The sequence below is a fragment of the Nanorana parkeri genome, unplaced genomic scaffold (assembly GCF_000935625.1).
Source record: "Nanorana parkeri isolate BGI_ZX_2015 unplaced genomic scaffold, ASM93562v1 scaffold2138, whole genome shotgun sequence".
Taxonomy (NCBI): Eukaryota; Metazoa; Chordata; class Amphibia; order Anura; family Dicroglossidae; genus Nanorana; species Nanorana parkeri.
Genome location: NW_017308406.1, coordinates 91,342 through 105,046, shown reverse-complemented (window position 1 = coordinate 105,046; position 13,705 = coordinate 91,342). Strand labels below are relative to the sequence as shown.

General features: G+C 39.4%; 1 protein-coding gene across 1 annotated transcript in view; it reads left to right on the top strand.

Moving 5' to 3' along the window:
* LOC108800797 (cell adhesion molecule 1-like) overlaps positions 1–13,460 on the top strand; it is a 111,915-nt gene extending 98,455 nt beyond the window's left edge. Inside the window, exons 6-7 of the mRNA XM_018572805.1 lie at positions 6,617–6,745; positions 11,121–13,460. Of these exons, the coding sequence (XP_018428307.1) occupies positions 6,617–6,745; positions 11,121–11,239 (248 nt within the window). The 3' untranslated portion in view covers positions 11,240–13,460. The remainder of the gene's footprint in view (positions 1–6,616; positions 6,746–11,120) is intronic.
* The last annotated feature ends 245 nt before the right edge of the window (positions 13,461–13,705 follow it).

Below are 13,705 nucleotides of genomic sequence, written 5' to 3'. Positions count from 1 at the left end.
CAGGGCTCAATGGAAATAAGAAAATACTTCCCCATTACCAATTAATTGAGGGATTAGAAATATCAAGTAGCAAGCCATAAGTAAATACATTTCAATTACTTTTGCTTCTTTTGTGTATGCCTTTAAGTATGACAGCACCTCCCGAATCTGTAAGAAAATATTCAATACCGGGTTGAGGGAAAAAGTTGATAGACAGCACTATTGAGGGTGCTTGAGTGCCACTGATGTCGGTTTGCTGCTAGGAGTAAAATTTACACTTAAGGTATGATATAAATAACCAAAACCTCTAAGTACTTCAAAATAAAAAGAACATAAAATCTTGTCAAACACGTTTCTGCATCAAAGGATATTTTTAGCATAGAAGAGGCAATTGTGGTCGCTATAGCTTGTCTCTGATGCTGATAATGGAATGTCTTCCTTTTACAAAGCATGTTTGATGGGTGGTTAGTATTTTAGCGGAACACTTGTAATTGTAAAGCTAGACTTTTTAATATGATTTTATCCGCATTTAAAAGTGAGATTGGACTTCAGGCTGCTATACGTTCATTGTTCTCTCCTGAGTTTTGGGAGACTATATAGTTAATTTGTTTTTAAAGATCTCTAGGAAAACTGATCTTGAATTTGTTAAAGTTTGTAGTAGTTTATAGTTGGTTTGTTTTTTTACCTCAACTGCTGTGATGTATATTTTGGATGCATATCATTAGTTATAGAATGGTTGCATGTGTGTGTGCATGTGTATATCTATATATATTAGATAGATATAGATATATACATAAATATCTATATCTATATATATATATATATTGTGAGCAATTTAAAGCCCAGTTCCAGGTTTGGGTCTTCTCCCCCACCCCCTGCCTAGTGGTCCACCACCCTTTTTCCCAGCAATTTTGGGTCCAGTCTGGAGATATCACACATCCTCTTTGCCCTCTCCTTACTTTGGCCCTAGGCAGATCCCAAATGCTGCAGAGCCCAGCTCCACTATAATTATGTGGCTCTGCTCTATACAGCATTCTTCTATGAAATGGGGTTGAATGATGCTGGGCAATGTTTTGCCTAGAAGAGGAGTGGTGCCACATTGCATGATTGGTGAGTCTGCAGGGAAAAGCGGCATTGGTCGGGTGAATATAATATGTGGAGCTGCTTTTTTGTTTTGTTACGTCTAGGAGATTGACATGTTGGTTAAATGTCTAAACTGGAATTGGGCTTTAAAGTAAACCTGTCATTAGCAGTAAAACACTTGAAGCTGACCTCTAGGTAGATACAAAATACAAAACGTTTCAGCTGTGTTTTTATTATTAGAACCTTACATGTATTTTTTAAATGCAAGCATTGTATCAGCCTTTTGCAGCCCCTATACAGCTGAGCTCTGAGAGGGCGAGGGAGAAGCAGCACAAGGAGCTAGGCAGGTACAGTGCAAGGGGCATGTGGATAAGAGAGCAGAGAGGCAAGCCCTCTGCTGCTTCCTTCCCCTGTCACTGTCCAGTCATTTAGGGGGAATGATGAAAAGACCTGTAAGTAAAAGTGGAACTGCAGCAGATAAAGGTCAGGTCTCTTCCGATGCCAGGCAGGACTTTGTGACATGGCACAACTGTGTAAGTCTCAGGACTGGATGGTGTGTTGAGTGTATTAGAATGCATGTTACATATTCAACACATACTCAACTCCACATGTCTAGGGCCTTGGTTTTGAGTGTGCAGGTGGGCCTTGCAGTGTTTGGACACTGGGCATAATACTATACACACCCCAAAAAACAATTGAAGTACACACGCTCTGTCTTTGTGCCCTGGTGCCGCCATAACTCCCCATTTCCTCCTCACACTTGCCAGCACTACACAACTGTCAAAATGAGAGTTGGGACTTATGTTAAAATACAGCAGCTGCAGTAGTCATTGCTCCCAGAAGAGGGACCATCTGCCACAGTGTTTATAAATGTTGTCATATTTTTTTTCTACTCTGCTTCATTTATCTGCGGATCTGAGCTTACATCTGAGCTTACATCTGCATATGATGTCCATTAAAGTGACACTAAACACAGGAGTGCAAAAAAAATGCATTCGAGTACCTTAACTATTCACATAAATGCATCTTATTTGTGCATCACTCAACTGTAGATGCTCCAATCATCCCTAAATTGGTGCTGACACTGTCCTTCCTTCTGGAGGGTGGCTACTTTTATTCCCCATAGTCCCTGTGTGTGTTGTAAAGTAGCCACCACTCCAAGCTCGCTCCCACAATAGACTACAATCTCAATACAAATTAGTAAACTAAACATGAGATTGTAGTCCATCACAGTAGTGAGCTTAGAGGGATGGCTACTTTACAACACACACAGGGACCATGGGGAACAAAAGTAGCCACCATCCAGAAGGAAGGACAGTGTCAGCACCAATTCAGAGATGATTTGAGGATGATTGATGCACAAATAAGCTGCATTTTTTTTGTTAATGTACTTGAATGCATTTTTAAGGTTTAACTCCTGAGTTTAGTGTCACTTTAAAGCAACCTGACAAAAAATAAATATATTTATTTAAACAATGTGTTTTTATATAACTCCGTATTAACCCTTAGTTTACCCTAGTTAACCCTACTTCCGTTCACCTCAACTATTTTCCTGCTTTTTTATTGTTATTCTTTCCTTGGTTTCTATTCACTTTGTATATTGTGTTGCATTTTAAAACAATGCAACATTTAAAAAAAATATTTTTCATTTGTAAATAGCTTTGTACCAGAATCATCTTTTTTTGTGTTAAATAGGACAAATGATGGAACAAAATTCATATTTTTTATCTGCATTAACAATCATTATTTTAAACTAATGCTGATAACAATATAGTACAGGAATATAGTGGGTTTTTTGTTTTGAAATGTTTTTGCTTTGTTACTTTTTTGTCTATGGCAGATGGGCCTCCATGTCCATATGGCAGATGGGCCTCCATGTCCATATGGCAGATGGGCCTCCATGTCCATATGGCAGGCGTGCGCGCCTGTATAAAGACCCGGCCCCGGAAGAGGCAGGTTTGGGTGTGCATGTGACCACATGTAATTGCGTGCAGCCATGTCCTCCCATAGGGAAGAACAGGCTGCTGCGTGCAATTACATGCACACTCGTATGAATAAGCCCTAAGGATTGCGGGATAAATTAAATCATTTTTGCAAGACAGTGTAACCAAAAAACAGCTTTTTTTGTCTTCAAGACATGATAAATGTATTGCTTTCTTATTTAACTTTCTTAAAGGAGAACTATGAGGTGAGTGACAATCAGTTTCATAGTTCGGGCCGACGTGTGACAATGAAACTGTCACACGTCGGCTCAATAGATCGGGAAGTGAGCATACACATACCATCGCTCGCTCACTTCTCGATCATGTCCCTGCAGAGAGCCGTGACTGTCGCTCGCGGCTCCTTGCAGGGATTCCCTCCCCGCTCCGATCCTTCAGCGCTGACTGGTGGAACTGATGGAGAAGGAGCGGGTACAGCTGGCTCTGCCTCTAGATAGGCAGGGCCAGCTGTCAATCACGCATCTGGTTGGATCTCGACAGTAATGTCGGCATCCGTCCCGGCTTCGGCGGACTCAGCTGTAGCTCACGGTATACTGAACTTTGGGTCACGGGAGGACGCTAGTTTATGTCCTCCCGTGACCCTGAGAAGAACTATGGGGAAAAACACTTACCCCATAGTTCTCCTTTAAATAACAAAAATGTGATTGCCAATTTGGTGCGCCCATAGCAGAAATGTTATATAGGTCTATAGGGGGTATACAAGTGTAAGAGCTGAAGTGGCTAAATAACTGCTTTGGGTCATTAGAAAAAAATATTTCATGAACATACACCATGCACAGCCCACTTGAGATGTTGAGGACACGGACCTTGAAAACAAGTTGTATAGATGTTTACTACTTTAGCATACTTAGCATTACAGAAAAGCTATTGTGCTTTCTAACAATCCATTCATTTCATGCTGCTGGCACAATCAGCTCTGTAGGCTTCCAGTGTTTTTCTTTCTGCCTCTCGATTTCTAGGCACTGCAAACACTGTTTTTTTATTATTTAAAAGCTGTTATTGAACTATTCAACTAACTGCCATCGCTGAACAATTGTAATAGGAGTTGGTTGTTACCACTTTAGCTTTTTTTTCTTTTTTTTTTTCTTTCCAAAATGATCACTTTGTGCTTTATGAAAGGTTTTATTTTATCAACAAAGCGATAGCTATCAGATCAATTAAAAATTGTTCTGTTACATTAGGATGAAGAACCATTTCATGGTAGAGATTTTTGCACTGTTAAAAATGGCATTTGGGTGGGTTGTGCTTGCTTTATGAGTTCTTTTTCCAAAAACAGTGACAAAGATGAACCTTTCATTTTTACTCTCAAATGATAAAAAACCTTTATGTGATTGTTAAGACAGAATATTCTATAATTAGAACATTTACTGGATGAAAAAACATTTCACTTATGGTGCTTCCAATTAGGTAAAGTTAAGTTAAAAGGTACAGTACAGCAATCAGTTAATGTTTTCCTTTAAGAAAAATTGTTAAAATTGTTTTGATTTCCATCATTTTACGTTCAATTCCGCTTGCATTAGGATATGTTCAGCTTTACTCACTGCTTAAAGCCAAATAAAAATAAATATAGGTTACCTTTAAAAAAAAAACTGCAGGTCAAAGAGATCATTAATCCAGAGATACAAGTTGTTGAAGTTTTTAGGAGATATCAACTTTTCCTGTAAAAGTAGAGCTTGACACATCTTCTGAGGCTTTCTGTTAGGTGGCCTCAGCGACCTCCATGAAGGCTCAGTAGGCCAAAAGAAGGGGGGGGCAAACTCAACTTTTAACAGGTTTGCAACTTCAGCTGCCTATATTTAGGGATCCTAGCATGACATTATCACTGAAGGTAACCTCTGTCTATGAATGTGTTTACCATATGATCAGGTTGAATTGCCAAGGTTTATGCTCATCTCTTTAAAAAAAAAAAAATGTGTATTTATGTCTGCGTTCGTTACAGAAACTAACCCAATTTATTATCAGCCATTATTTTTCCAGTACAGACTAAATACAGAAACATCTTATTGAAATGGCAGTGCAGGCTTTTCATTTTCTTAATGATTTCCACTATCTTCATCATAAGAAATACAATATTTGTATTTATATGCAGTTTATTGAGAGATCAGGTTAACGGATGTACACTCTGTTAGGTGCCGCACCGCGCAGAATCGTCTCTTGGTTTGATCTTCTTTCTTTTTCTTTCTTTCTTTTTCTCTCTGTCTCTCTCTCTCTCTCTCTTTTTCTTTCTTTCTTTCTTTCTTTCTCTCGTCTTTTTCTCCCTCAATATCAGTACTCTTGCTTGAGGTCGCTGGAGGAGGGGATGACCTAAGTTGGACTCTTTATAAGCCTGTAACATGATCGCCCAGCTTCAAAGTCTCGTAATGCTTAGAGGGAGGTGGGGGGGGGGGGCGCGCTTTTCTCCTATGTCATTGGATTTTTTCAAGTTTGATATTGGTCATGTTCATACCATAACGCCACTGCTTAGTTTGGCAATCATATTATTCTTCCATGAGTGTTTGCACTTTTGTATTTCTGTGTGGAAAACTTGATAAAAAATGTATTGAACAAATAAAAAATAAAAAAGGATGTACAATCTGGAAGCCTTTACTTCACTGGTTGCGTGCTATGTTAATATTAGCAATATTTGTGCTTTACAATTGTGGATCTTCAACTTTATTTTTTTTTTGCATTCTGAAGTTGAAGTGTGTCTCAATTTGCTGACATTTTTCTGTGGTAGAATAAATGTTTGCATTATAGTTTCATTCTAATATAGAATACTAATGCTATAGAACATCCTGATTTGTCCTTGTACAACATACACTTCACTAACTTTGCACGAATCTAAAAGTGTATATATTTGGAGCAACATTAAAGACGGCGATAGGAGTGCTTGCCAGCATCCTTGATCAAGTACGAGTACTGGTACTTGCTGAGTACTTACAAGTACGAGTACTGATACATTTTTGTTTATGGTCATGTGACAGTTTTTCTAAAACAATACAGACTGATGATTTCAGGACAGTGGTGGAGTGCCAGAACCAGGTTCCAGCTGCAACCTCTGCAACCCTGATAGTTCTCATGAAAATGCCAAGTATCTGCACTGGTACTCAAAGTATCTGTGCATCCCTAAGATATACAATTACAAGTAATACAAAAAGTACATACCCTTATAAGCTAAAATCATTGCAGTTTAAAGGCTTCCAGCACAGTCATGTGACCTGATCATGTGCAGACAGAAAAAGATTGTATCAGAAATGTTTGCCCCGGAGCTGACATTCTACTCTTCTGGAAATTTGGAGGAATTCTCTTTTATTTTTGTACATGAAGTAGTTTCAAGCTGGAAGTGCATAGGCTACATTACATATAGCTTGATGAGCTCTATCTAGTGGATTTTTATGCTGTATGATAAAAAAAATCACTGGAGTGTCTTATTATTTCCAGTGGAACAATTAGCAGTTTTATGCCTGACTACCTTAAGTAAAATATCTTTAGACCTCTTTAATGTTCCTGTAATTGCCTACCCTTTTACTGTGCTTCAGTGCTCCAGCAGTTTAACTCCTGTGTTTCTTTGACAGATACACGAGCAGGAGAAGAGAGCCCCCTTGGTGTAGACCATGCAGTAATTGGGGGCGTTGTTGCTGTTGTTGTCTTCGCAATGCTTTGCCTTCTCATCATATTGGGTCGTTACTTTGCTCGACATAAAGGTAAGGAACCTCTACATTTTTGGTTCTCTCCTACTGGATGTGGGCAGGGGAGGGCTGCCAAATTCGGCAGCAAGGACTGGAAAGGGTAGATCATGGATTGGTGGCCAGCAGGTGGAACCACAGCTTTCAGTGGCTGCTTGGCATGTGAAACCCCCAGAATGCAAAAGCAACTTGAAGTAGTTGGATGTAGCCTTAAAAGGAAGTCAATTGCAGGTCAGAGAGGTGTTGGCTGCAGATCAGATGCATCTCTTGGTGAACTCCTAAATGATCTCATAAGCGTCATAAATGTATCTCAAATGTAAGCTGCATCTAAAAGCATGCTTCATTTTCCATTCGACACAAGTACAATGATCATTGGGAGTAACTTAGAGAAGTGCTGTGACTGTATCTGACCCTGCTGTGCACAGCAATACAATGGAAAGAAAGCAAGAGTGTTCAGCCACTAATTTTTTTAAACACTGTTAGAAACATAAGGCATGAGGATTTTATATATTTAAATTTTAACAGGAAGGGTAACCATTTTGCTGCAGTTACATTGGGCTCATGGTATGCAAATATTGCTTGGTGGGTTCCTTCTTCTAAATATAATATATACAAAAGTTTAATGTAGAGGTTTAAAGTGAGTTACTTGCAACCACGGTATAATGAAAGGTGAGGTACTGGAGATGCAGGCAAGTCAAACAGAGAAACAATGCCTCTGTACTCTTTCAAAACTACCGTTCCTTTCCCCTTTTCATCTTTATAGGCACTGCAGTTATTTTAACCTGTAATCATTAACAATAAGTTCAGCTATTGATAAAGCTTAAGGACTAAAAGTTTACTTTTTTCTACCACATGAAGAACTGGTTTCTCCTAGCCGTCCTGGACTCTGTCATAGTCAGGACAGAAATAAGAACTCCAGTAGTCCCAACATATATCAAATTCCTTCTAGAGGACTGGTAACATTTGCAGTATGAAGAAATAGTTCTCTGTTTGGGTCTATTTCTAGATACATCACATAGATAAAGTGTTGATAGTTTGGGAGGATGGGGGTAGAAGGGCAGAGAGGAATTTAAACTGTATGTTGTACACAAAGATGAGCGACTTCATCCTCACATAAAGCAAACCGCGACCTTTTTTAAGTTGCCTAAATATGTTTATGCAGTCTTGTCAAATCTTCAAAGAATAATACAGTGTAATAATCATTATTGTCTGAATTATAAATAGAGCTGCAGGGAAATGTGTATGTACACTTGCTAAGCAAGTATGATTTGGCAAACAGTATTAGATTTTCAATTCATCAACCATCAAATGTTTTCATTGCCTATAATTTCAGGCTGACATCAAAAAATAACACAAAATAGTAATAGTTTATCACTGCATAAAGTATCAAAAAAACAAGTTGAACAATGCTTAAAGAAACATGCACATTGATTGGCTCTGTGCAACAATACGCCACAGTTGAATCATTTCATTTGGGTTATTCATTTTTATTGTATTGTAGCTTTGACATTGAGACATGGTTTAATTATTTCCCATTATGCTTCTTTAGCTGAATTTTCTACCATCTCTACCTGGTGGCTGACATGCTGTATAGTCCCTGGTGTCTAGCAGTTTTTGTGTCTCTGTTCCCCTTGTTATCTAATGTTTTTCATCATTGCCAGTTAGCCAAACTCCCTTGCATTCCTTATACATACTAGTGTATCTGCATTCGTGAAACTATAACTAAGCATAAAGAAACTACATTTTCATGTGTGCTGGAACACATAAAATTGCTATCAAATCCTCCCTTAGGCCTTGTTCACACCAAATGCAGACCAGATCCAGTCAGGTTTCTGCACACGCAGTGTAGTGGGTTGTGCCGCGTTTTAGATGCGTTTTGGATGCGTTTTGGATGCGTTTAGGGCCGGTTTTGGTAAAAAAAAAATTTAAGTTTAACATGGACTTTCAGGCACTTGCATGCGTTTTTGATGCGTTTTTGCGTTTTAGATGCGTTTTTGATGCGTTCCAGACCAGATCCAGAGCAGGTAAAATAGGGCTTGCCGCATTTTTTTCATCCGGTCTGGATCTGGTCTGGATCCGCACGCTGCGATGTGAACTGGAGGTCAAAATACCATAGGAATACATTGGACGCAGTTTTGATCCGGTCTGCACCTGCTCTGGTCCGGATCTGCTCCGCGCTTGGTGTGAACAAGCCCTAAGTCAAACCAAAGTTAAAACCTATGTCTTTCCATTTATCATATAGCCTCTTCAGCACCTGTACCTCTGTCAGCAGCCACAGGCCCCTGCAATATACACATTGAGATTTGTGACCCCACATCTCCTACATCATTTCTCCATGATTAGCATTTACAATATAAAACTCATCCACTAGTTATAAAAAGCCTTCTGTGGACTACCCATCAGCAACCTATCTGCCTGGTTAGCACCCACAACCTATAACCTTTTCACAGATGAGCAACCACCCCCTTCTGGCCAAACCCCAAAACCATGCAACCATACAAACTCTTGGCCTCAGCACCCTATCCCTGGTTATAATCAAAACCACTATCATCCACAACCTGTGTCTAGGCAGCACTTGGAACCCCTTAAGACCACATTGCCTGCACCATGCTATCAGTACAAACATCACCTCACTAGCACTTGCAAGCTCTATGCATCTTCTGCCCAATCAGCAAACAGCAATTATTTCCCACACCACCCATTAGCACCCACATGGATATGCCTTTGATTTCCATTATCCATATAGGGCATGTCTGAGAAATTGTAAGGCACGTTTCCATACTGCCTAGACCAGTTATTTCTCCAAGGAAAAATGACAGCTGGAAGGCCATAAGCTTTATTAATTCTATTAAGAACCATTTTAGACCTCAATCTGCGAAAGGGGGGTGATTAGAAAATGGTTAATGTAGTGGAAATCATCACATTAGAAGAGGGTTAATAGCTCTTTGTGTTGGGTTATTATCTGTATATATCCAATTTCAATAAACCCCCAAGGTCTGTGGATTCTTAATGGAACTTAGCTTTAAAAATCTAGGGGTGGATAGGAATTGTCCTTCCTTTTTCACATTTTCCACTCATGATATGTTTGCTGTGTTTTATTTATTTTCTTAGTTATCTATAATTGCCTTTCCTTCCTCCTTCTTGTGGTGTATCCCCTTACTGTGTCCTTCTGACCCACCTCATTTTAATGGATTCTACTTGTTGCCATCTATGTGTTCCTTTCAGCCTCTATGCATACAGATAGGAATAGCCATGGAAACTACCCAAATCTGCTTAGAAGTCATTACATTACCAATTTATGTATAGTGCAGCTCACATCACCATCAGGAGAGAAGCACTCCATGGAAGCAAATGTATCAGACATAATTTTAAAAAAAAAACTAGTGAAGCAGGTTTAACAATAAAATACAATGAACCAACTGAAAGCAGTTATGATTCTATGTTTCAAAAAATGGTAAAGAAGTGAAACTATGATCAATAGCTCCAGATGATTTTTATTTGTGAAAGTGAGAATCACATGAGTTGCCAACATTTTTGGGGGGGCTTACCAGTAACCCTACAATAGGGGTTGTAATAGCAGAATAAAAGCCAACTCAGTACACTTGAACAGGATTTCATTGTCACACATTGGCCCAAACTGTGAGGATGAGTGATTTTCCCTCACCTCATAGTTCTACTTTAACTGAGTAAACTGAAGAGAGAAGCTGATTGGTTGCCATGGGCAACTGCTCCAGAATCTGTCTGCTCCAGTTTTTATAAATTCCCCCCATTGTCTTTTATTCTACCACAACAAGCTCTGATGAAAAGGGGACTGGTGAGCCCCTGAAACATTTTGGATACTCATGTAATTTTAACTTGGGCAAAGGTAATAATGTGGACTTATTAAATATATTTGGTTCACCTGCTGCCCTCACTACATGCTTGCAAATTATCATTTACACTAGTACCCAGCACTTCACTTCAGATATAAAGGTGAGGTTTCATCTGTGTGATAGGACAGGTAAAGTTATTATATAGTTCAGCTTTTTAGGTGTGTGTTATATGCAGGGTTATGTGTTTGTTGATGCATCAGCTGGCAAACAACCATACTAGCCTAATTTTTTTCCAGCGCAATACATGGTATGGTTGGAGGCAGGTGCATTTGTTTTGGCCCTAAATGCACATTGGCGTGCCTGTGAAAATGATTGCCATCAAGAATGATACAATGAGTAAATCAGAAGTGTGACGGTTCTTGTACTCTTTTGCAATTTTGGTAGATTTAAGTGGTTTGATAGGTCCACCTCTAGTACAGCTAATCTTCACAGCATTATTATTGATCCTTCACAAAGTGCTATATATGGTGAATAATGGAGCTGCTACTTTTATAGTAAATGTTTAATTCCCTCTTCCACAGGAACATATTTCACCCATGAAGCCAAAGGTGCAGACGACGCAGCAGACGCAGACACTGCAATCATCAATGCGGAGGGTGGTCAGAACAACTGTGAAGAGAAGAAGGAATATTTTATCTAGTCTGGCCTTGTTTCTGGGTGTGGGCTCTGCTCATACTCACCGCCCTAAGGGAGAAGGACCTTCCAGCGTCTTGCATCTTTTTTTTTTTTTTTAAATCATTTGATTTTGGAGTGGATGGAGAAGCGGGGTACCCATCTGGTATAAAGTAATTGCCCCACAACACTCTCTGCTTTTGTTTGCCACTTTCCTTTGATGGGAATAACAGGAGCTTGAAATGTTTGTTTTTATTTTGTTCTGGGGTGGGGGTTGCTAGTAAAATGTGGATTCCGGACTCCTCAGTGTTGGAGGGTACTGTATCTAGAGCTTATTAAGCCAGAGTTTGTCAAGATTTTATCCAGGCTCCTCCATCACTGAAGAGGCATAGTTATCATCTGCAGACAATTTGGTGCCTTGCTTGTTTTTTTTTATTTCACTTTCCCGAGAAGTTCTTGTTTTTCCCAACTGTTTTGTGTCACTTCCTCTTTGGCCCTCTTTATTTTTTGTCTTGTGCCACTTCTTAAGTTGCTTTTATTTGTCCATTTCATTTCCTGTTGGGGCTGCTTCTTCATGTCATCTGCTTCTCATGGTAACCTTACTGCCTTTTGTCCATTTTTCAACTTCTTTCGAATGTTTTCTACTATTTCCTCTCGTCTTACTTCCTCTTCTGTCTCATAAGTTCTCCTATTGGTGTATAAGTCATTGTATCAGTTCAGTACCACATTCTTATGCGTTTATTATGTGTCCTCATATCACATTCAACAGGGACTGTCCACTCTCTGTAGCTTTCTGCTCATTTCTAGCTGCTGTTCTAGTAGTAAATATCATGTCACTAAAGTCTGGGGGCACGCTTTAATTCCTGTCCATCTTGTGGCATGCCTGCTTGTCTGTCTGTTGCCCTCTGCTATGATCACATCTTCATATGTGTACCTGGTGGTTTTCTTTTGTGTGTCCCTCTTCTGGATGTCGGACTTGTGATACAGAGGAGATATTCTGCTCTTCTCTGGGAAGTGAATCTTTTCTCACTTAGTAAACAATGTAGAGGTTTGCAAAAGAGAGACTTTTGGAGCCAAGTAGGTTTTCGGGGTGTGGAAGCTCCTACCAATCTCCCCCACCCCACCAAACATCGGACAGTTGGTGGAAATACAAGCGGATGTGCCTTTCTATTCACAAGTGAACAAGCTGAAGAGGAGGGGAGAGCATGGGAAAACTTTATTCTGCTCTGATAAATTCCATTTAAATCCATAATTTCAACTCATTTCCAGACCTTTCATTTCTTTTCCTGTGTTTTCTCCAACCTTTCTACCTCCCTCTACTCTTCCTGGTTTCTTTTGGCCTTCCAGCCACCTCCCCATAACTTTACTTATGATTACACATTTATTTTTCTCAACCCCTTCTGTTTTATTTTGTCCTTTAAATCTTTTTTCTCTCTCAGTGCTGTGTCTTTGTACAAGGCTGTGATGCATTATCCACTAAAAAACAATTACAGTGCAAGTGAACAATTGCACCCTCCTACCATGTGTTTTGTTATTCTTGGTACTAAGGGTGCAGTTCCACTGACTGTAAAGCAAAGGCATTCAATCCTTTGTTACTCTGCTAAGAGCAGTATGTGTTATATAATCTGTAATATTATTGTGTTGTCTGGAGGGTTCAGTCAAAAGTTGTTAAAGTGTAAAACAATGAGAAATGTCATTGCTGCTATAGAAGGTGTTAGCAGGGTAAGTGCGTTGCATTATTGTCACTCCCACTGTATATTGCTGAGTAGAGCTGCACCTATATTCTGTCTTAAACATATGAAATGTAGGGGTAATTTTGAGATGGCTGCCAAGCTGATTCCGTGTTTTCCACTGTGTACATGCCAAGAAAGAGAGCAGAACAAGATGTTTTACGATTGAGGTCCCCCTATCCGTGGTAGAGTTGTACAAGTAGTGGTTGTGCTAACCTGCTACTGTGTGTGTTGCGTGTGCTATCACAGGAGCCATTTTCATGCCTTCATTCCCAAAGCAAAATGTTGGACTAAATAGGAAATGTTCCTAGTCTGCCTGTGTCCTGTCCAGATTTACACAAACAACCCTTTTTCTTTTCCCAATAAAGATATCCCTTTTCTGGATTCTTAGAACTTCTGAACTGTTGGCAAGTACGCCATGTCTAAGTCTGATCAACTCCACTAGTCTCCAGTGCTGTATAAAATGCGCATAAAAAGGGCTCACAGCAAAGTAAAGCATGTTTTTTCACTTTTTTAAAAAACTATGTACACTCAACAATGAAAAAAAAAAATCAGTTTTGGATAGAAGCTGTATAGTGATGTACATGCTAAAAGATATATTACTTAAAGGGTCTCCATTAGTGATATAATAGGTACTTTGGTTTCATGTTTTTGCTGGTTTAATAATCGACTTTCCCTGCAAGCTATCCATTCAATAATTGAGTTAAAGCGTATCTGAACCCAAAAACAAAAATGTCCTATATTGCAGCTTACCAGTCCTTAGA